The 25,046-nt window shown below is 35.1% G+C and overlaps 1 protein-coding gene across 1 annotated transcript in view; it reads right to left on the reverse strand.

The window, feature by feature from the left end:
* Positions 1–215: 215 nt before the first annotated feature.
* The window catches only part of LOC126980147 (mucin-5AC), a 92,173-nt gene continuing 67,342 nt past the window's right edge, over positions 216–25,046 (reverse strand). Inside the window, exons 2-6 of the mRNA XM_050829729.1 lie at positions 7,090–7,200; positions 6,358–6,498; positions 5,840–6,002; positions 3,041–3,139; positions 216–2,359 (exon numbers count right to left, since the gene is read on the reverse strand). Of these exons, the coding sequence (XP_050685686.1) occupies positions 2,109–2,359; positions 3,041–3,139; positions 5,840–6,002; positions 6,358–6,498; positions 7,090–7,200 (765 nt within the window). The 3' untranslated portion in view covers positions 216–2,108. The remainder of the gene's footprint in view (positions 2,360–3,040; positions 3,140–5,839; positions 6,003–6,357; positions 6,499–7,089; positions 7,201–25,046) is intronic.

Here is a 25,046-nt window from a genome sequence, read left to right on the forward strand (position 1 = left end):
TGTATAAATGAATTTTAAACTTGACTGTTTGATATTTTGAAGTGATAGCCCAGAAGTGTGCTTCTGGGATTAAAATTTAAAAATTTAATTTATACCGAAATAAATGGACAACGGGACTCGAACCCGCGCCTCTCGGGTTCTGACAAGCGCTCCTACCAAGTCAGCCAACCATCAGAGTTGCATCGACCAAAATTTTTGGGTATGTCTTGTTCAACTCTCAGCCACTCTCTCACAAGGCTCCAGGATCTACTTAACTCTTGATACCCTGCTCAACCCCAATAATTGCATAATATTAGGAAATTGACTTGAGACGTCGCACTTGCAAACACCTTTCTTGATAAAATTTTAGCAGATATAAACCGATTGAAACCACTTCGTTTTTTCTAGTCAAATTTAATCTCTCCTAATTACAAATATTGTAATTAACTTGCATATTTACACGGCAATTTCTCTAAATAAGTTTAACATAAATACTGCATAAAATTAACTTAAAGTACTATAAATGCAACGAACTACATCGTAAACCCTCCGTACACTTATCACATCGTTTGTGTAAATTTCACCTCAATATTATCTTAAAACTATTGGCTATTTCTAGATCTGGCAAACAGTAAATATTATAGTCTTACTTTTACATTAAATGCATTATTAAGTATGCAATAAGTATAACAACTGTGTATTAGATCATCCGGGTACCAAAAATGTAAAGCGTACATAACCAAAAGCACATCTACTGTGCTATTAATAAACGCCAAGTAAAGTTACTTCAAATTTTAAACCTGTACGGCCTCACAAATAAACCTCGTAGTAAGTTATACCTGAGAATAAACCAAGAATATACAAAATGTTGACTATATCATTGACAACGCTGTCTATACCGAATGTCAGGCAGCCTTGCAAATAAACGCACGAAACATTATACGTCCGAATAAACCAATCATAAGCAAAATGTCTATTTGTAAACATTTTGCATATTCTTGGTTTATTCTCAGTTATAACTTTATACCAAGTTTATTTGTAAGGTCGTTTGTCTTTACTTTTGTCACTACAGAATCACATGACAGGGAGAGGTAATTTTAAACTTGGAGTAACTTTACATCGCGTTTATTCATAAGACAGCTAAAGTATGTAGAACTTTTTTATGTAATGACATTATATTAGTATAAAATCATATATTATTATAGATTGATGTACCCATAGTTAGAGTTACTAGCACTTTCGGTAAGGTAAAGATCCGCCAATATTTTTAGTCTTAGCTCATGAGCTACAGAAGATAATTTATCCTGCACTAGGCCATTGAATTAAATCCGCTCTAAGTTTTATGAAAAATCAATAATTTTATGTTTCCCTAGGCTTTGATTAACATTAAACTGTATAATTTTAAATGTTTATAATCTTTTCGTCCTGGGCTATAGATACTATTCCCCTATGGTCCTTTTTGCGGAGTATGTCCAGAATAAGGTAGTATTTTGTTGAAATATTTTTAGCTTTATATGATAAAACAAGGGCTTAGTTGTTCATTCAATTATTTTGTTTACTATGGATTTTTTTCAGAACGGAGTTACCGTTTTCAAGTTTCAAATGATATTTGAGTTGGTATTGTTTGAATATGTCGATAACGTATCGTGGTACAATTTTAAATAATGTTTTTGCTAGAACAACTAACCGCTATAAATATTTATCAGAATTCATAATTGGAAACATTTTAACAACTATCATTTTACACCCGGTACAATGTCCTGGCCCAAGATCGACATAAATCGAGAGCGGATTTCACGAGAAATTTTATATTTTCTGTGCAACATTTCTAAACGAATAAAGTCTATTTGGAAGTGGCCCATGATCGTTGAATATCATAAATTTTATATTTTCATCTTGCTAATTTCGTACATGAATAGGCTTATGACTGTATTTAAATAAAAATGCATACTGAACATCTCATAAGTAATGATGTGATTAACATTAAACTAAATACTGGTACATGAAAGCTATAGCATTATTTATTACATCTAGTTAAAGTTTGCGTTGAATTCAATAAGGCGGATTTCACTAACAAGATAAGGCCTGCTTGAACCCAACATACTTTTCTTACAATACGGCTATTAGTCTTAATTGATCCAGTGTAAAGATCGCGCTAATTCAATTACTTTGTACCATGGGAAAGGGGGGTATTCCGAAGGTGCTCGACGAATGCGTGCCGCTCTTGTTCGCCTGTTGTAGTAGTTGTTGTCTAAATAGCTGTGGGTTTGAAATCGGTTGTAGGCAGGCTTGTCGACGTACGAGTGGGCTTGAGAATAGTCCACTTTGTAGGAATTCGTTGTGCTTTGAACTATGTTAGAGAATCGATTTGTGTTGAAACCTGTGAACAATACTATATTTAGTTTGCTGCTACGTATACGCAGACTACGTTGGTACACATTTCTAGCCTTACAAATAAATTTGGTATTAAGTTATACCTTAGAATAAACCAAGAATATGCAAAATTTGGCTATATCGCTGACAACACAGTCAATACAATTATAATTCTAAAGATTCAAGCAGCCTTGCAAATAAACATGGGAAGCGTTCCACAAAACCAATCCTACGTCTATTTGTAAGAATTTTGCATATTCTTGGTTTATTCTCTGGTGTAACATTATACCAATTTTATTTGTTAGGCCGATAGTATACAATTTATCTTTATTTCTTTGTTTTCGTTGGCTCTTGTTGGCGTATACTTATTTGATGAATATTGTGATTATATTTCAACTGCTTTTTAGATAATTTATACGTCTAGATAGTCTCTTGCTGTTATACAATCAACAAAAACAGGCCAGGAATATTAGTTTAGTGTCCGTGACAAGCTACGTCTTACACTCGCGATTTACAAATCGCGACGTTTTCAGAGCTTTTTTCGACGTTTTCAGAGCTGTCATAGTCTATCTAGACGTATAAATGATCTTCGATGAAAAATATTAGAACCTCTAACGGTTTAAGAATTTAATCATTTTTGTTTCGTCTGCTATAGCGGTGTTGGTTTTTAAAAGATATATTTAGTCACCTGAATGGTATGCCGTGGTGGGTCGATTGCACATCATTCCGTACACCCTAATGCCGGGTACGGAAGCGTACGTTGGTTGGTCGTGCGTCATTGGACCTTCTGAAAATGAAATGAAAAGTATTTAAAAAAAAATGAAAGTATAAAAAATATTTATTTCAGTAACAAAAAGGGTACAACCATATCAGTACGCATTACATTAATAGATGGCGTTACTAGTACACTTTTGTCACTATAACTTAATAACACTTGTGGCGGCGTCTCGTGCGGTAGGTTGTTCCCTTATCTAAAATGTGGTCGAGGGAGGCGATTGCTGGTCCATACGTCATGATCGTGATCGGGCGCAACTTGTTGTGGCTGGATGATCGAGTTATCGGATACTCTGCTCTTAATATTTGATATACTTATAGTTTTATATATTTTAATACAATAACTTCTGCGTTTGTATTTATAAATTAAAAATTTATTTTTTTAGCCGTAATCGGGAGATATACCCAATTCAAGCTTTCAACTTTTTTTGGGATTGAATGAACATGAATATTCCAAAACTCTGGAACAACGGTGTATTCCAGAAAGCGTAAATGGCTTCTTATGGGTGTAAAACAGAGACACAAATACACTCGCCATTTGACAGAGTGTGAGGATTTCACTGTAAATAGGATTAGGTTCATAGCAATACGAACACGTTTTCAGGTTAATCTTACAAAGTGTACATCTTCCAATAAAGCCGACAACACACGTCTTGTACCTGATGTCTGCAAGTGTGTGTCGGCGATTTAATCACTTAACACATTTTGAAAAAGATTGTTATTCGTTTTATACGATAGATATAGAGAATATTAAAAAATTGTCGACAGATGTGAAACCTGCATTGTGCATCTAAACTGCATGACACTTGATTTCAACCGCTATAAAATACATTACTATTCCATTACATTACATTCCACCTTCGCACGACACACCACAAGTTAGGATATCATCCTCACCATCTGGATGTGTGGCGGTCCTCCACAGTGCGGTTTTCAAGGAGCTTTCTTCCACGTACTACAAAGGGTGTTGTGTAGGTCGTTCGTCACATACAGGAGATATTAATTGCCTTACCGACTGAATCACAGTGTGATACAAGTATGTATATATTACTAGCTGACCCAGCAAACGTTGTATTGCCATATAAAATTAAAAAAAAAATTGGGGTATAAAAAATAGATGCAACCGATTCTCAGACTTACCAAATATATCGAACTACAATTATTGTATTCGATTGCGTTATGCCTCCTGCAACCTTATAGCGGATTTGTGGATGGAACAGAATAATAAAAATATGGCGATACAAAAATAGGTGTTGATCGTAGACGGATGAAAATTTGATGTTTGTTTTTTGGAATGCCGAATCATAATATTATAAAAAAAATATATACACGGGTGGGTAACCCTTATCATTTAGGGGTATGAAAAATAGATGCTGGCCGATTCTCAGACCTACCCGATATACACACAAATCTTCAAACTAATTGGTTTAGCTGTTTCGGAAGATTTTGGTAACAAACACCGGGATACGAGAATTTTATATACAAGCTTTTGCTAAGAAAGATCTTATCAATATCTTATATATAAAATTCTCGCAGCTCTGCGTAATTTCGCTTAAGATAAGGTAATTTCAGCAAATATTAACATAAACAATGAAAAATATACGTTGCATTACAGTAATGAAAACAGCAGATGCGTCAAAATTAATTTGCATGTTGAAAGAACCTGGATTATAAATTGAGATTTATACCGATTTACGTAATCCGTGTAATCGTTAGACCATTTCTTATACAGTTAAATACCAGTTTGAAGGCATGCTGAAAGCCTGTTCTAATACAAGTTGTAGTAATAATAACTGTACACTGGTAGACCTGGGATGTTATTTTAATTTCATTAAACCGCTTCTGTGTACGGATGCAAAAATAGGCTAATAGTTAGATCGATTTGCATTCTAGGACTGTTGTCATTTTTAATCAATTAGATTTTTTTTTATGAAAATAAGGGACGAGACGAGCAGGACGTTCAGCTGATGGTAATTGATACGCCCTGCCCATTACAAATGCAGAGCCGCTGCAGGATTCTTGAAAGACCCAAAAATTCTGAGCGGCACTACAATTGCGCTCGTCACCTTGACACATAAGGTGTTAAGTCTCATTTGCCCATTAATTTCACTAGCTACGGCGCCCTTCAGACCGAAACACGGAAGCAATAATGTGTAAGCATTACTGCTTCCCGGCAGATATAGGCGCCGTTGTGGTACCCATAATCTAGCCGCATCCTGTGCTAAGGAGCCTCACACCGGTAATATCTTTATTATATATAAAAATGCCTTTAAATTTTTTTTTTAAACTCTGTGCATAGGCTTGCGCTTCGAAATCCTGACATAAAAACGACATGCTCTCCACACGGAGTCATTTTTCGGAATATATAGGTAATTCCCGTGAGGATTCAAAATTTCCCCATGGATTTGTTAGCTTCATAGAATCAGTTGGTGTAGGTATGACGCTGATGGAGATCGGCGCTATAATAGTTAAGTTAGCTGTCTGTAAGGACAATTCTCCTTTAGGCCTAAAAAATATGCGCGCATATAACTATTTTATTATACTGCTATTAGCCGTACCTAGTATATGGTTTTCCGGACATCTGCTGATGACCAAGTAGTGCGATTTGCCAGTCCGTATGTTCTGCAACGCTAACAGGGACCAATCGAGTGGTGCTCCACATATTCTCACCTCGGATACTGTTTAACTATTATGTAACTGGAATTAGTCGTACCTAGTATATGGCTTTCCGGACATCTGCAGATGACCAAGTAGTGCGATTTGCCGGTCCGTATGTTCTGCAACGCTAACAGGGACCAATCGCGTGGTGCTCGACATTCTCTCATCTCGGATACTGCTTCGCACGTCTTCACTAATGTAACAGCTTTTTTTGCATACTGAAAATTAAATATCATGTATTTAATATACAAGAACTAGAGTTGGATTCAACGACTTAAGATGGTAAGATTAATTTTTTTAAATAAGAAATGGCTTAATCTGCTGTTTGTGGTTTGAGGTTTTTTATCCTATCACAACGAAATGCTTCTTAAAGTAAGCAAAATAAATTTAAAACATTCCATTTGATTCTATTTTTTTATTTAACTAATGCATAATTTTGTTTTCATTTGTCTAAACATCTATATTCAAAATTATACCAAATCGAAAGAACAAACTTTCACTTTTGATATTAAACTCTAGTACGCCTCTGTGGTCAAATTTAATTATAAATTCCTTAGAGCCGTTGAAAAGTACCTTCTTTTTGGAATCTGTGGTGAGCCTTGTGGTATGGAGGTCGTCGGCATTGAGACTAGCCGAGCACGGGTCGCGGTATCTGGCGGGACACGCGCACAGCGGCTGAGTGTAATTCAAACGTACGTAAACTGCATTACACACCTGGAAATTGAAATTCATTCAGAGGCCGTTGGACGCCATTAATCATTCTGACGCAGGAATTGCACGCTCATTCCGTACATAAACTATGAAATTGACGAGTGGAATGATGGTCTGACAGCCTCTCGCATTACCTCGCTCTTCGTATTGTGTTTAATTTCAAGCATTTTTTTTTATTCCAACTTAATCCAATAGTAAGTTTAAATTTTCATCCCCATCTTAATGAAATTCAACATTAGAACATTATAACCTTAATTAATTTCAAATTTATTGCAGTACTTTTGCGGAAATCCATAATTATCCAAATGTTTTGAGTGTTCATTAGTTCGAGTCTCGTGCCAGAGTTTGGCGAGTCAACATCTCCCGAGGATGCCTCGTGTAGAGGCGAAACACGTGTCGAATTGCTTAAAGACAAATATTGGCGGAATTAACACTAAAGAAAACTCAAACATTTAGATAATTAATTTCCCAAATCGTAGTAAACAAATATTTAACTTTTACGTGCAAATAATTCGAACGACGTTCAACAAGCATGAAATATGCTTGCACGATTCAGATACGAAGACAAAGTAGGAAACATTTAAACGAGTTTACCTGTTGAATGGCACATTCAGGCAGCAAATAAATGTGTTGATTGTGAGGATAATAGTGGTACTTCGTCGGCTTGGCTAATACTGAAGTGGAGCCGGCTGGCAACGGCACAGTCTGAAAGCAAAGACATAGAATGATTGATAGTCCCTTACTGAGAAACAATTTATTATTGGAATAACGTTGTTACTTTTGTCAGTATTCTTAATCACGTTGAAAAAGTTTATGGAGTTATTGAAAGAGCATTTGCTCAGCTCGCTATTAATTATGTGCACAATGATGGGAAAGTCGAGGTCGGCTGCGAACAAAGTCTCATTTGTCTCCCCTCTGAGAATTTTAAAAGTATGTCCTACTCAGCTTATTTTCCTTTGATGTTGAGTGCTTGACAACTTTTCTGTTATTGCATTTACTCTCTAGAGATCTTTGAGTGAGGCAATATCTTTTATCATAAATTCGGTTGGATGAACTTGAAATATGTTCGACATTTATTACGTATTCAGATAATTTGTAAATTAAAGACTGTCGGATTGAAAAGTTTCATAATTATATTTTTTGATTTGTGCTGATGGCATGGGGATTTTTATATAATAGCCTCAAGTTTTTTTATTTTTTAATTAGTGATTTAGCAGGTTAGATTTATTCGTTCTCCTTTCAAATGAATTTAAACTACTGTTTGCAAATTTAGTTTCTTAGCACAGTTTTCTCTATTTAATATTCAGCTGTGCAACCACATCACCACATTAACTTCTACGCAAATTAATTGTAAAGCCCAAAAATTTGTTGCTAGTCATTCCTTGGGACCTTGTGAAAAATCCAATAACTTCCAATCCAGATTTTTTTATGGAAGATAAGAACAATGTACTAGTGACTACGGTTATGCGAAATATTATATTATATTTATTGTAGGTAAATTTTTGATATAGTATAGTTAAAATTACATCTTCTACTAACAATTCCAACGTATTGTGCCCTTTGTCGCAGGCATCCGGTATAGTAGGCGTGAAGAGTAATTACGCCGCGCTACCGCCAACACTACAGAATGTCGTTTAATGAATTGAAGCGTAACCGTTACCAGAGCTAACTCTCGTTAACATTGCTGCAATTACTACATTTACCCGCAGCGAGGTTTAATTTTGATAAAAATCTACTCTCGACTCAAGCAATCACCGCAACTGCTCTAGTGACCCGTATCTTGACACCAATGGTCGTTCACAACAATGGAGTTTTTGTCAGCGTGCCGCTATTTTTTTCAATTATGTTTTTTTCACTTAAGCCTACAAATAACTTTATCATAAGATAAATATAGGATTATAGTTTTTGATTTTAATTCCAATATTACTCTTGCTTAGTTAATACCAAAAAGGCATAAAAGGCATTTATTTTCCCTGATTTGTTTAGAATTGATGTCATTTCTAATACTACTACTGCTTCGGAAACAAATGGCGCACTGATAGAGAAGAGGCGGCGCAAGAAATCCTCCCCGCATACTTATTTTGCTCTCTTTTTAATAAAATATACAATATTGTAATATCATTCTTATTGCCATAAAATCATCATCTAATCTCAGGCTGTCCGATCACTTAGATATTCAACTGTAGAGTAGTAGGCTTTAAGACAGAGCCATTTTTTTAACAAAACATTTAAATTTATTTATAGATAACGCCTGAACAGTGGCTGGAGCTATATAATTATAAAAGTGTTTAAAAAAAAACAAAACACTACACTTGTAACAGCTTTTAAATGTTTCAAAAATGTGCATGAAATTCAATATTTATTTTCTGTTTAACTGATTTGTTTTATTAAATGAAACTCCTGTACATTATTTGCATCAGTAATTTCGTTTCTACAATCAATACTACGAAGCCAGGTGAAACGTTAAGTACGTATTTAAGATTTCAATTACAAACCTCATCAGTTTATTTTTGTTTGCACCGTTTCTTAGAATCGTCTCATTCAGTTACTTTTTTGTATCCAGTTGGTCTCATTAACTTTTGCTTTTAAAATCTGATTGACCAAAAAGAAACCCGCTCTCTCTCCACTTTATCACATTTATCTGTTTGAAGTTACTTCCATTGTTCCACGCTTATTAAATCTTTCGCATGACAATTGATTTAGTTAATCAAGCTTTAAATAGAGCGTTAGGCGGGAAATTCGGCCCTACTTAAAATAATTGGCGTCACAGAATTGTATGGTTATAAAGACGCAGAGGTGTATAATGATGATCCTCCGTTTATGGTTTTTAGAAAATCTGCCGGATGTCACGTTTGAAGTTGAACGTTCTCTCGTTCGATGATTCCAGTTGAAATCCATCGATACCCTTAAACACAATCAAATGCCGTTTAGATATTAAATTTTATAAGTTGTCATTTTCTGTGAAGAAGTCTACGTTCCTATTACTTTGTAGACATGTTGGTGCAAATTTTGAGTCTGTTTATATTGTTGTCTAAGGCAATAAGTATGATTTGTTATACAGGCTGTTCTTTTGAGAAGGGCGGTGATGGCCAAGTCGGAAACTACGAGTCTTACAGAAAAGTCGTAATACATTTCTTTGCAAAGATTGATCCCTATCAGCAACAAAGTCCATTGGTCCAATAATACAGAATGTAATTTTTTTGAAAAATTATTTGGGTTGATTTTCGTCAAAAGTTCAAGAATTTTTAAAAAACTAAATATGCAGTTAATGTTTTCTTAAATAAGTCTAGGGCATGACTCCTTTCACGACTTTTCTCTAATACTCTTAGTTTCCGACTTGGCCATCACCATCCATCATAAAAAATTACCCTGTATATACACTATTTTAATTTGTCATGCATTTCTATAACACTCAGTATATCGTCTGAGATGTGCACCTTTTGAAAGCTCCCATTCATCATCATCATATCAGAAAGAAGACGTTAACTGCTGCACAAAGGCCTCCCCCAGAAAGCTCCCGATATTTCGCCGCTATTGACCATACACTCGAAAATATTATTGAAATTATTAAAAAGTATGAATGTCAAAATTATAAATGTTGAATTTACAAACAATACGCGATTGCTTGACTTACATGTAAAGAGGTGGCAAGAAACTCCTTGCCACCCTTTTAAATCATCCAATTGATATATTAAGAACAAACATTTCTGTTTTGCTATGGTTACTATTGGAACCCAAACTCGAATGGAAGTCACTGAAAAAAACAATAATAATTGATGTACTTGCTACATACAAATTACTGCTTTATACCTGAAGAAACATGATGTTATGTCTAGTTTATAATCAATTCTATCGCCAAAATGTTTACATTGTTAAATGAACAAATTTGCTCCCTTCACCATTGTTACGTATCTCTTCCGGGGGTAATACGTCATAACAGCCGACCAATCACTGCGCGTCATTTCATGGGACGAGGGTAAAAAAGAGCGGTTTCCAGCTCATTTAATTCAATCTCATGCCAGAGTTTGGCGAGTCAACATGTCCTGAGGATGCCTCGTGTAGAGGCGAAACACGTGTCGAATTGTTTAAAGACAAATATTGGTGGTATTAAAACTTAAGAAAACTTAAAACATTTGGATAATAATGGATTTCCGCAAAGTAGCGTCTACTTCAATAAATTTTGTTAATAATAGCTTTCGCCTATATATCTACACTGATGTGTTTATCACAGGTGCTTGATGCTTATAAAATGATGGTCCGACCGCGAAGCGAGGCGAATCGATTCCCCCGAAGCCCCGTTACGTAGCAAGGTCATGCAATGGAGTCAGATTCTACGATATGTTTACCTAAAATGTTAATCTCCAGTTTGCGATCTTGACATGATCTGAACTTCGTGCAACCTGTAACATCACGATAGTTGGGTTCGATGAACCCGCATTGTCTATGTAATATTTACGACGCTAAAATTTTGTAGCGCATTGAAACTTTAATAAATTTTACGTAAGGCGAGGAGGTTCATAGAAATGTAGTATCTTTGGGATGCACAGTTAGGGTATCTTATATAACTAACGTTCATTGACTAGGGTTTATAATAAGTATTAAAATTAATTAAATGAAATTGAAATGAAATGAAATTATTTTATTTGCGAGAAACATTGTACCTAGGTACTTAAGATATTAGCATAATATTATTAATAATCTAATACGTTTCGTCGATTGACAATCAAAATATGTTATAGAGTTGTCTACATGATAATTATTGACCCAGAATACCTACTTCCCTTTTTTGTAAAATTTCGCTAACTAGGTACATATTATGCTCAAAGTACCAACACACTACTGTCATACTGAAACATGTCGGATTTCACAATGCTATCATTAATATTAATAAATCGGTCCATAATCTGATTTTTTTTTGAATGAATAAAAGTGAACAACAAGGGAAAAAGGTAATAAAAATAAAAATAAATGGTCGAAATAAGAAGCTCCTTTTTCAGTTGAACATAAAAATAACGGAATGCCGGCTGATGAAGTGATAACGTGAACATTAACATTTTTGAATATTTGGGAATAATTAAAAAAAGTAATATCTAATAAGATTAATTTCATTACACTATCGTACACAAAAATGACAATTTGTATTACCCAATAAATTTAACACTTCGGAACTATTACAATTATTTTAAATTAAAAAGTTTATCTATTCAACGACTGTCTTACAAATTTTCGATCAGACCACGTGTCCTGACGCGAGTTTATCATTTTATACCCAACCCAAGAAAAGTGCTTAACGCCGCTAAAGAAGTTTTCACTTTAAGATTACGAAAGTATGTTATGCACCAAATGTAGGTAGGTATGTACGAATGAAAATATATTTCAAATCTGTGGCAAATAGAAATAGTGTTTCGTTATGTCACAAACAGCGCCTTCCGTGTTATTTCGATAAAGCTGGAACAACAATTTGTTCGTTGAAATGAAATGAGTTTTCGCTGATCGAAATCCAAAACGTGAAACCTGTCAGAATAGTTGAAATAGGATAAATGACACTGTAGCTTTTGAATGACACAGCCATCTAGCCAGCCAGAATGCATTTTAAATGATAAAAACAAATATTTCAACCAACAAATGAGCATAATGTGTTAGTATCAAATTCAAATATATTTATTCAAAATAGGATGTGATATGACTTATTAAAAGTCAAAAACTACCACCCATTCCAACATGAAGGCCTCAGACCTGAGAAGAATGGGCACAACAAACTCAGCGGGCTTTGTTTTCATCGAAATAATATGTTTACACAGTAATATTGTACAATTAAACTTATTATTTAATAGCCTGAGGGCGGTCACTCCATTCCCAATCTGTGGTTAATTAAGAAAGTAAATTAAAACCTAATGTTAGTACAAGATATCTTATAATCTAAGCCTTCCTAATCTAGGACAGGACCGACTGGATACGCAGTGGTTCAGGTACTGACAGTTGAAACTGAGCGAAAATGTCCTCTGAATACCATAATGCAATATTATTATATTTACAAGTGGAAGGCTCCTTTGTACAGGATGCCGGATGGATTATGGGTACCACAACGGCGCCTATTTCTGCCGTGAAGCAGTAATTTGTAAACATTACTGTGTTTCGGTTGTTGCTAGTGAAATTACTGGGCAAATGAGACTTAAGGCGACACTAAATGCCAGCGACCTTGAGCGATATGAGTTCACGGCTGCCGGCCCGCCATCTATGTAACAAAGCCAATATTTTCAAAATTCTTGCGTGGAAAATAGTTTATATGCTTACAATCCTCGTTGTTCACTAATAATCTGAATAAATTAACCTACACAAAAAGTACAAGCTATAAGAATAACTTTTCTGAGAGAAGTACCAAAAAAATGCGTCATGCCATGCCAAAAAACTTGTTAAACTTCAAAGAAAAGTGGTAGTTCAAAAAGGCTCGGCAGTGTTAACTATATTCAACAGCAAGCATTAGCAACCTACAAATAAGACTTAAGGATATTTGTAACAGGATTAAGTAAGTGTTCATATCTCGAAATGCTATACTTTCACCACAAAACTTGTCTAAAAACACCATGTTTGCGTGTTTTCTGCTTACTCTTCGCCTTAACACCTTATGTCTCAAGGTGACATCGCAATTTTAGTGCCGCTCAAAATTTTTGGGCTTTTTAAGAACCCTGAGTGGCACTGCATTGTAATGGGCAGTCTAGTGCCATATTTTCACTAAAAAAAAATTATATCAACCAACAATGCTTCAAGTTTGACTCGATTTGTTTGTTTCGATGGTGATCCAGGATATTTCAATAAACACGAAAGATGATATGTTTTATATCATTTAGATTACTGTTCGTTCACACAACGTTAGCAATAGGCGGGATACTTGTACAGGTTCAAAGTTATGCGCTGTAATAGCTTCCGACAATTTCATGATTTATTTGCAACAGATATAATGCTCTCCGACATAGCTTGTTACATTGAATCGCTGATGATACTAATAGGATGAGAGGCACTATCGGTATTTATTAACAGTCTCCTGTTTTCCTATAATATGATATTGTGGAATAAAATTTGTGCTAAGTTTAATTAATATTATGACGAAGCATATGTTTAATTAATGATTATTAGAATTATTGTGTCTAGAACAGCTGTAGGGTAGTTCAATATGTAATACGAGGCTAGAGAAGTAATGAAATTTAATCAAGTACAAAACATTTATAATAGTTAATTCCGTTGAGACACAATATCAGTTGGGTTATTTTTAATCGTGATTTTGTAAAGTACTTTACTTAGATACGCCTAGGTAGAGTCTCTTGCTGTTACACAACCGATTAAATCAGGCCAGGTTTAATACCTTAGTGTGCGTGACAAGCTACGTCTTACACTTGCAAAATTTGTTTGCCATTTTGTCTTAGTGTGAGTGCATTGCTCATAATAGAGTTTAGTTCTAAACTCAATTTTGTTCGACGTTTTAACAGCTGTCATAGTCTATGTAGATGTATTAATGAACTAAGGTACTTTAGAGCCTTATTTAACAACTTAAATTTTTCCAAGTATTTAATAATAAACGGATCAACCAATACATTAGGAGAGTTGGTAATACATTTATTATCGTCAAACTTGTAAGGTGTGATTTGAGTTGTTTCGTTTTAAAATCTTCTAATTAGCTGTGTGTTAGTTTTAATATGTTCAACCTATACGCAGTTTGGATGAACCTTCTGAAGGCTCAAGAAATGTAAATCAAAATCAGTTTATTCACGTAGGTCACGGAAATGACACTTGTGAATGTCAAAAAAAAATAGTTTTCTTATTGAATCTACCGCTACTTCGTAAAGGGTTGAGCTAATGAGAAGAAGTAACTCTTTTATATCAAGATTTACAAATCATTTCAATTACAATATAATATGTAAAATGATGCAACAAACATACTTAAACGTCAAATAGTCAATGTCTTCCACGAGTAAGTCAAAAAAGTAAATGTAAAGAAATGTATCCTACATTTGTCTGAATTGTAACTTAATCATTTGCAATGTGATGCTAATTGATGAGAGTATTCACAGAGTAGTTCGACGTAGACACTAACAAGGGAATTGTAACCTATCTATATGTGTAATATATAATTTGTAAGTATGTACTAATTGGGTTGTAGCGAGCCAAAGCAATAGTGCACTTTGGTTGAAACGAGGCGAAACTATTTCGGTATATTCTGACTCTTGATCATATATTCACTTGGTACTGATTTTAGTTCGATTTCATTTAGAATTTAGTTTGGAATACTTGGTAACGTTAGGAAGGACAGACGGGTGTTTCATAAGTTATAAATATCTTTTTTTTATGTTAATGAGGGACGAGACGACTGCGCTGGTCACCTTGAGACATAAGATGTTATGTCTCATTTGCCCAGTAATTTCACTAGCTACGGCGCCGACCGAAACACAGTTATGCTTACATATAACTGCATCACGGCAGAAATAGACGCCGTTGTGGTAACGATACTCTAGCCGGCATCCTGTGCAAAGGAGCCTCCCACTGGTAGCTTAGTATTAGAATCTTATATTATGTGCTTTTCTAAATGGCGAAAGAAGAACGCCTAATTACGTATGAAATTGAAGATTGAAGAGGTATGGCAAAATTAAAATTGCAATTTTGGTTTCATATTGTGAGCGCGCGACACTGAGCCATTAAACACAGTTAAATGGTGAATATTGTAGTTTTTGTTGGATATAAAATAATTAGAATTTGTTGACTTAATAGCCCAATGGAAGACCATCTCGTGACGTATTTAAACAATTTTGCACAGTTTGTTTTTTATGTTACCTACCCTTTATTTTCACATCATATTGTAATACTATAAAAATAACAATAATTCATTCACCAGTGGGAGGCTCCTTTGCACAGGATGCCGGCTAGATTATGGGTACCACAACGGCGCCTATTTCTACAGTGAAGCAGTAATGTGTAAACATTATTGTGTTTCGGTCTGATGCGCGCCGTAGCTAGTGAAATTACTGAGCAAATGAGACTTAACATCTTATGTCTCAAGGTGACGAGCGCAATTGTAGTGCTGCTCAGAATTTTTGGGCTTTTCAAGTATACTGAACGACACTGCATTGTTATGAGCAGGGTGCAGGAGGAACGTCCAGCTGGTCTTGTCCCTTATTTTCATAAAAAAAAAAACAACAAGTATTGCAAAAATTAAAAAAAGTATTGATCAAATGTGAACATGGAAGTTTTTAAATAGTTATATAATTCTATGCAATAATGTGTACCTAATCTAGCATGCATTTTCATGCACCCTTCGATACTCATAAACTTTTTTTTTTCCTTTTTACAAATTGAGTATATCAACGTGAACTACAAGTTTAACAGGTTTCTCTAGCGGTTCTGTAATTCAATAGTTGAGCTTCTGGTTCCGGCCTATTTGCAACTGGATAAATATTTTATACGTAGGCGCTAGATAGAAATATTGTTGCATACTTATGGTTGCCTTGTTATTTGATCAATTTACTACCTTTTTTTTTATGAAAATAAGGGACGAGACGGGCAGGACGTCCAGCTGATGGTAATTGATACGCCCTGCCAATTACAATGCAGTGCCGCTCAGGATTCTTGAAAAACCCCAAAAATTCTGAGCGGCACTACAACTGCGCTCGATACCTTGAGACATAGGATGTTAAGTCCCATTGCCCAGTAATTTCACTAGCTACGGCGCCCTTCAGACCGAAACACAGTAATGCTTACACATTACTGCTTCACGGTAGAAATAGGCGCCGTTGTGGTACCCATAATCTAGCCGGCATCCTGTGCAAAGGAGCCTCCCACTTCCTACATCTCTCTGATACTGGGACGCTTAGACATATTACTAATAATTATAAAATCTGATTTTAAAAAGTTTTAGATGTCAGGATTACAAATTATGAGCTTCGGCACGTAACATGGGATTCCGTAATATTATATATAGTGTTCCTTGAAGTCTTCACACTTTCAAAAATTTTATTGGGTTAAGACTAACCACGATTATATTTATTCTTTTGAATGTTAAGAAAGACTTCTCTGGTACTTAGAGAGACGGACATTAAGGTTTATTGATGTTGTTTTATAAAAACTTGACGAGACGTGCAGGACGTTCAGCTGATGGTAAAGATGGCCTTGCCCATTACAATGCAGTGTCGCTCAGGATTCTTGAAAAGCTCAAACATTCTGAGCGGTACTACAATTGCGCTCGTCACCTTGAGACATAAGATGTTAAGTCTCATTTGCCCAGTAATTTCACTAGCAACAACTGAAACACAGTAATGTTTACACATCACTGCTTCACGGCAGAAATAGGCGCCGTTGTGGTACCCATAATCTAGCCGGCATCCTGTGCAAAGGAGCCTCCCACTGGTAATTGATCATTATTAGTCTTTTTCTTTGTAAATACAAGAGAAGAAATGACAATGTTTTAATGATTGTAGGTTTAATGCTATATTTTAATATGGAAAGGCAGGAGTACTCTAGTTTATATAAATTCGCATTTGGAATGCTTTGTAAGATATGTTACATTGTTTACGATGATGTCAATAAAAATCGCGTGTTACCTTTGTTAAACATTGTAAGCGCTGGATAAGAGCTATATGCATATCTACAGTATACGACCGATACAAAACATGGTGTTTGCAGGCATAAATCTAATATTTTGACGTCTTCATACTGGGAAACTTGTACGTGAAGATAAGGTAACGATAACAATGAAGTACTCAATTTATGCGGTTATTTATTGTTACATAGGTACCTATTTATCTGCCTCGTGAAGACTTAGAACACCGTAAGAATATATACACCGTAAGATATAATGATGTATATTCCAAATTTAAATATTTTTATTCAAAATAGGATGTGACATCACTTATTAAGTGTCAAAAACTACCACCCATTCCAAAACGAATGCCTCAGACCTGAGAAGAATGGGCACAAAAAACGTCAGCGGGCTTTTATCAAAAAAAATATGTTTACAAAGTAACATTGTACAATTAAGCTTATTATTTAATAGCCTGAGGGCGGTCACTCCCCTCCCAATCTGTGGTATCATTAAGAAAGTCATTTATGTTATAGTATAGTAAGTAATTTTACCACACAAAAGTTTTTTAACAATTCTTTTGAATAACGTAATACTTTTGTTTGAACATTTTGAGGAATCTTGTTGTTAAAGCATATACATCGCCCCACAAAAGACTTACTAACTCGACTTAGCCGAGAAGTGGAGATATGCTTAAAAATAATATTAGAAAATTTCAACTCAGTCTGATTTTGTATCACTTCATAATTAAATTAGAATTTTGAAGATATTTATTTTCTTATAATATAATATATATAAATATAACAGGCACTAACGGTGGAGCCTCATGGATCGTGATAGGTGATCACTCCGATATATTATAACTTTGAATCCTGAGATTATTTACAATGTAAGGCTGAATATTATATATACACAGTTCACTGACATTCTTATTCGATTCGCGACGAAAACGTCATGTTTGAGTTTTTTCCAGTGCTATATCGTGATTAGGTAAATAGATTTTAGAAAGTTTAGGTCTTGATTTAGTGCACTACAGATTAAAAATATATTATAATTTGAACCTATTTACTTATTTTGCACAATTGTTTTTAAAACAGCGCGCCCGGCCACCGGCACCATCATTTGCTGATCAGTACTTTTTCCTGCCGCTTGTTTGTAAACATCGACAGCGTGAGCGACTCATACCGTTCAATTTTGTACTTACACAAAAAACGGAATACGCACTCGATAAATTTCTTAATAATCTTAAAGGTTGAAGATTTTCTTGTCTTGATGTTGCAAGAGAGTTTGATCAGCATTGAAGACTCGCCAACTCCCATCATATTATGTTCAGAAGATAGGGTTCAATAAAACCAGTTCAATTTCAAATGAAAATTCAATTTACACCACTATTACTAAGCCGCATAGTCTAGAACTTCACATCGTAAGTACTAAAATTAATTATGTTACGTAAAAGCATAGCAGTGCTGGATTTTAATATAACTCAAATGCCCTATAAGCTTAGTAGGAAGCAATTAATGGATTACATCGTATCTTGTACCGTAAGCGATTCAAACTAACGCGAACACTTCTAAAACTGGCGACAAGCGATGAGACTCTGATTACCACTTAGTTGCATACTGCTAATTAATTATCTACCGATATATCCGTACGTCCCGGAATTCTAATTAGTCCTGCAAATCATGCTCTTGATAAGCGCAACTACGATTTAAATTAATGAAGCAATTACTGAATTCGATGTTGCCGCAAGATGAATATGTTTTTATGTTTTAATTAGTAAAATACTAGTATTCAAATATCTTAGTACTACTATATTTATTCGTACATTCTATTTTCCTAAGCTGTCTGAGATAGTATAGGTGTTCTGTTTTCGTTTTTATAAATTTGTTTCATGCTCAATGGCTCGCCTATAAATATACTGATTTTTTTTTATGGAATAGGAGGACAAACGAGCGTACGGGTCACCTGTTGTTAGGTGATCACCGCCGCCCACAATCTCTGGCAACACCAGAGGATTCACAGGAGCGTTGCCGACCTTTAAGGAAGGTGTACGCGCTTTTTTTTAAGGTATTGAAGGATGATATCCTAACTTGTGGCGTGTCGTGTCGAAGGTGGAATTTGGCGGCAGGAATCAGGTTAAACAGCTCTATTAACAAATAACTCTAACAAATTAAATTATAACCGTCATTGAATTCGGAATATCCATTTTTTTATAATTCCATCCGATTGTTTACAAATCGCTAAATATATCATGATCATCATCTGCTGGAAGACGTCCACTGCTGGACGAAGGCCTCCCCCAAAGATCTCCACGACGATCGGTCCTGCGCTGCCTGAAGGATGAGTCCAATGTACTGACCAGATCGTCGATCCATCTTGTGGACTAAATGTATAATTATGAAAAAATAAAATAGTCAACCGAATCTAAACGCCTTGGTGAACGCGAAAATTTACGTCACAACGTCAAATAAACACACGAAGGGGATTGGTTGAATATGGACATTATCTTACTTCGTATTGGCTCTGACCAATGGGTTCGATTTTCAAATATTTGAGTTACTAAGAAATTGTTGCACTTTTTAAAAGTTAATTTTTCCTCTTGAAATCATTCAATAAAAAATGATATTAAAAAAATACTTATGTAAATCATAAGCATTTTATTGTTCAAATAAATTTTAACTCAGTCTGATTTTGGCGCACTCACGCCCATAATATCATACAACAAATAAGTCAACTATGATTTAACATTTAAGTAATCCTGAGCGAATATTTGTTTAAACAAATAAGCTGTTCCAATTGTTAAAAATAACGTTATAATAGTAGCGAGAAAAGTAACAAGCACTAAGCAATTCTACGATTATATGAGTCAGAATTTCCAGAGAAATACTGTATGCAATTACTCGACGAAGCCTTTGAGCATGAGCGAGTGTTGTCATAAATCTTAATATGCGAAATAGTCCTTAAAGAGCAGCGGTAAAATATAATAGATATTAAAACTTGCATAGACATCTCCGTAGTCTGCTAGACTTCGGGACTTAGTAATTGTGTTCGTTAATGGAAACGAAGTTGAGCTGAGACGTTGATCTTTATCCGGTCACGACTTATAGCCTCCGAACGGAGGAGAGCCTTAATAGTATTATTTCACATACTGTGGAAATGTTCGTATTATGATTAATACTCGGTAGAAATTGAGTTATCAAATCTCGGAACGGGCGGGCCAGGCTTGCTTGAATTTAAATTGAGAATTATTTATTGAAAGAACTGGATGAGAAAGTACTTGTTTGTTATTTTTATGTATATCTGGATCTAGATGTTATTATGTTATGAATATAGAACTCTTCAAATAAGGGACGAGACGAGCAAGACTGAGCGGCATTGCAACTGCGCTCGTCACTTTGAGACATAAGATGTTAAGTCTCATTTGCCCAGTAATTTCACTAGCTACTGCGCCCTTCAGACCGAAACACAATAATGCTTACACATTGCTGCTCACGGCAGAAATATGCGTCATTGTGGTGCCCATGATCTAGACGGCACCCTGGATAAAGGAGTCTCCCACTGGTAAAAAACTGGTCGTCTTCGTCCCAATGAAGTTCTTACTCTTGTTGTGTTGTAATAAGAAAACCGTTTTCTTAGTATCTTTGCACTCGACTATGATGAGAATATAATAGCGTATTAAATTAAATCACACCTTCATAATTGAGTATTATAAATCAAGGGTTATATCTTGTAATGCCTCCTTCCTTATTGAACAAATATCTTTCATAAGTATTTAAATAAATTTGCTACATAATATTGTTATTAAGTATCGACATCTTTATTGTTTTTTTTTTTTGTAGAAAATATGCCAATTGAGAGATAAAATTTAGATGTCTGTGTCTGATCCGTTTTCATTTTTTTCTTAAACGTTATTTTTATAGTTTTGCGAATAAATTGTAAGTTTTTCGCAGTTCTTTCTTTTGCAGCTTCAAACGTTATATCATATTCAGTAATATCTTCAAATTGAATAATTTCAGAGATAAACACCTGCACACTTACAATTTAAACATTTTCTTCGTGCAAAAGCAATTTTCTAGATTCCGCTGAAATATTTTTAATGTCACGATGAAGAATATATCTGTCGTAAATTATTTGTGTGGGCGCCCTACAAGCACAGGGAACGACATATTTCAAACAAATGACACCCACATAGAAATAGAATTGCAGACTAGCTATTACTCTAAACATTATAAGCGGTCGCTAATAAGATAGATTGAATGTTCTCTCTATGATCAAATGCTTTCCCCGTATCACGGCTATAACTTATTTAATCTCACATAAATAGAACTTCTCCTTGTAGATCTACTCTTATTCAATGAATAACAATGTTTCGGGTGTTTCCTACTACGGTTCCATTCTTTCCGAAGTATCGTCCCGAACGTCATTGTTTGACATTTCGAATTTCTAAACCTGAGAACTATTCTTAAACTTTTTTCAGAACTAAAACAAAATATCTTATGTACTAAGTTAACATGTTTCCCTTGCATTTGTAATACAGATAATTTTAGTTGTCATTAGTTACTGCCCATCGTTGACATGAAATAGAAGTCTTCAAATTAGTTTTTCGTTTCAATCGTTCATCATTCGTTCACGGATATTGTCTATGGTTCCGAACTTCGTCGATGTGTTTAAAATTATCTTGCCTAAAACTACGCATAGCCTGTACTATGGGTACAAGACAACGATATATTTAATACAATATACTTATTTAAACATACATTTATACATATAAACATCCATGACTCGCAAAGAAACATCCATTTTCATCATATAATTGATTCCACCTACCGGGATGCGAACCCGGGACCTCTTAGCTTAGTAGTCAGGGTCACTAATCATTCGGCTATATCGGTCGTCGAAGAGTAGGTAATTTTAAAATAATCATATTTCACACGACTCGATTCAATTGATAATATTTAGACATCGAATCAAATGATGGAAGAATGCAATGGTTTCCAGTAAGTAACTCAGAGATCAGTACAAGCTGGTACGCAAGGCATGACTTGTGCTTGATAGGGCGTAACTGATCGTATATCACGCCTATCCGAGTACCAGTCGCACCTTCAGATTTTGCCCGGCATCTCCCGTCTAATGAATACTTCGACTGTCCGTAATTGCCTTGCGACGTCGAATACTGGCCGTAAACGACGGCGTTTGATGGGGAATAATAAAGCCCCCGTTGTCTAGCAGATCCAATTTCATTCTGGATTGGATTTCTTTGTTAGAAATGGTTTGTGCCGGTTGGTCGTACTCTTACGGGAATCGATTGTTTTTATTGAAGCGGTTTTGGTTGGTTTTTATTAAAATTGACTGTTTACGCCTGCTTTGAAATAATTGTATTGATTTTTACGGATAATTACTAAGTTTTGAATACCAGTGGGAGGCTCCACAAAGTCCACAAAGGCGCCTATTTCTGCCGCGAAGTAGTAATGTGTCAGCATTACTTAGTTTCGGTCTGAAGGGCGCCGTAGATAGTGAAATTACTGAGGCTTAACATCTAATGTCTCAAGGTGACGCAATTGTAGTGCCTCTCAGAATTATTGGGTTTTTCAAGAATCCCGAGCGGCACTGCTTTGTAATGGACAGGGCGTGTCGGTTACCATCAGCATTACGACCTGCTCATCTCGTCATGGGACATAGGACGGGTCGTCCCCTTCCCTAAAATATGGTTGAGGAAAGCGATGGCTGGCTTATGCGTCATGCTCGTGAACGGGCGCTCCTTGTGGTGGCAGGATGATCTTGTTGCCGGAGGCTCGGCATCAGATTCTCAAAAATTATCTGAATATATTTACTTTTTTGCCTTACTCTATTAAGGCATTGACTATTTGACGTTTGAGTTTTTTTGTTGCATCACTTTACATATTATATTGTAATTGAAATGATTTTTAAATCATAGTAAATCATGGTATAAAAGAGTGGCAATGAGTTTCTTGCTACTTCTTCTCATTAGCTCAACCCTTTACGAAGTAGCGGTAGATTCAATAAGAAAAAATATTTTATTGACATTCATAAGTGTCATTTCCGTGACCTACATGAATGAAGTGATTTTGTTTTGATTTGATTGGACAGCTAGGACGAAAGGACGGCATCTTTAAAATCCTTTGCAATGATTAAAAGATGTTAAAGGGATTTATATCATATTAGTATAGTATAGTAGAATAGTGCCCTTAGGTATCCCGACGAAGCTCTTTGCAAATCCTCTATTTTAATGGCAGTACCAACATTTAATGCATTGTATGTTAATTTATTAATAGAAAGGCTCGTATGTACGCATGCATTGTACTACAGGTTGGCAGATAGTTTGTTATATCTGGCAACATCGATCCCTTTATTATTTGCAACAACAATAATTCTTATAGAATAAATTTATCCGCCTAAGCAATCTTCCAACACCAGGAAATTCTAAGAAGCGTTGCCTGCATTTATTTCGAGGAAAAAATATCTCGTACTTATGTTGTGGCTTAATCTTTACATGTAAATAAAATTGGAGTGTCTGTTTGTAATATTCAAATAACCGTTTCTTACTACATGTATATGAATATATCTACAGTACATACACCAAAATAACATTTTCTACAATTTTGTCTGTCTGTTTGTCTCGGCTGATCTCTGAAATGGCTGGACTGATTTTGACGGGGCTTTTATTGCCAGGTAGCTAATGTAATAAGGAGTGACTTAGGCTACGTTTACTTTAGAAAAATTCTTTTATTTTAGAAAAATAAAGTAATGTTGCAATGTCCAAGAAACGGTCTAACTCTAAAAATAATTTATATGGCAAAACAAAGTTTGCCGGGTGAGCTAGCAAAATATAAATCAATGACATAATTACAGCCGTTTTCAATAACATGTCTATCCTTAGTCTAACTTACTAGAGGTAGACAAATCTGTCCTCTTACGCTTACTTACATTTCAATAACCTGACGACATAAAGCATTGGACTATAACTATATTGGACATAACTATGGATAGATAAGATCTTGTCATTAAACGATGACAGCAATGTATCTGTAACTAGAGGTACGTTATTGAAAACGGCCATTAGTATGTTTAGAATACCCATAACTTATGATGAATTTTTATCTAGTTACTTAAGTTGTAAACTAAGCGATTTGTAGAATTATCATTGCCTGCATCAAATTGACATTGTTAGTGTAAAAGCTTTCATACCGCTAGTGCTTAAATTGGTTAAGCCCGGGTTTGAGATGAGAATTCTTGGAATGATATAGATGTGAATCTTCACGTTCCATCCATTTTGAGAGTTTATCTCAAATCTAGTTGGAAGCGTACGTAACTCACACGAATAGATCTCTGAGGTACAGACGCGTACTATTGATTATAAATTAGTTAAAAGTACATTAAAGACCATTCATTACGTTCTATCACGCCTGTCTCTCAGAAGATCGCCAATCGATAACGGACTTACAATTGCCACAGTCCTGACTATAGACTTAGAAAAACCGGTGTATAGACGACCCGATGATACTTGATTTTATTTTTCAATGTATGCGTAAAAAAAAACTAACAATATAACAACCGACTCCAAAAACACTATTCCAAAACAATAGATATAATGTGCACTATAAAGTATAAAAATTATTGCGTATTTTTATACAATCTAATTAATTAAACTAATTCTTGTAACGATTATTGTTATTTTTGGAATAGAAAAAAGATTATCGGTTTAATAATCACCAACTTATAAAGACCAAATTATAATAATGGGACCACACGGGAAGCACCAGCTTTCAATATAAAATAGTTCTGAGGTAACAGACATAAAAAGAAATACCGTCGAATTGAGAAACTCCTCCTTTTTGAAGTCGGTTAAAAAATTTAAAGAGCTAATTTCAAACGTGGCTGACTTCTTACGACTTGTCAATTAAATTCGGCTACAGTAATAATAGATCCGCTTTACTATTCTATCTTTCTCTATCTTTGTTAGAGATTT

This window comes from Leptidea sinapis, chromosome 5 (genome assembly GCF_905404315.1).
Source record: "Leptidea sinapis chromosome 5, ilLepSina1.1, whole genome shotgun sequence".
Taxonomy (NCBI): Eukaryota; Metazoa; Arthropoda; class Insecta; order Lepidoptera; family Pieridae; genus Leptidea; species Leptidea sinapis.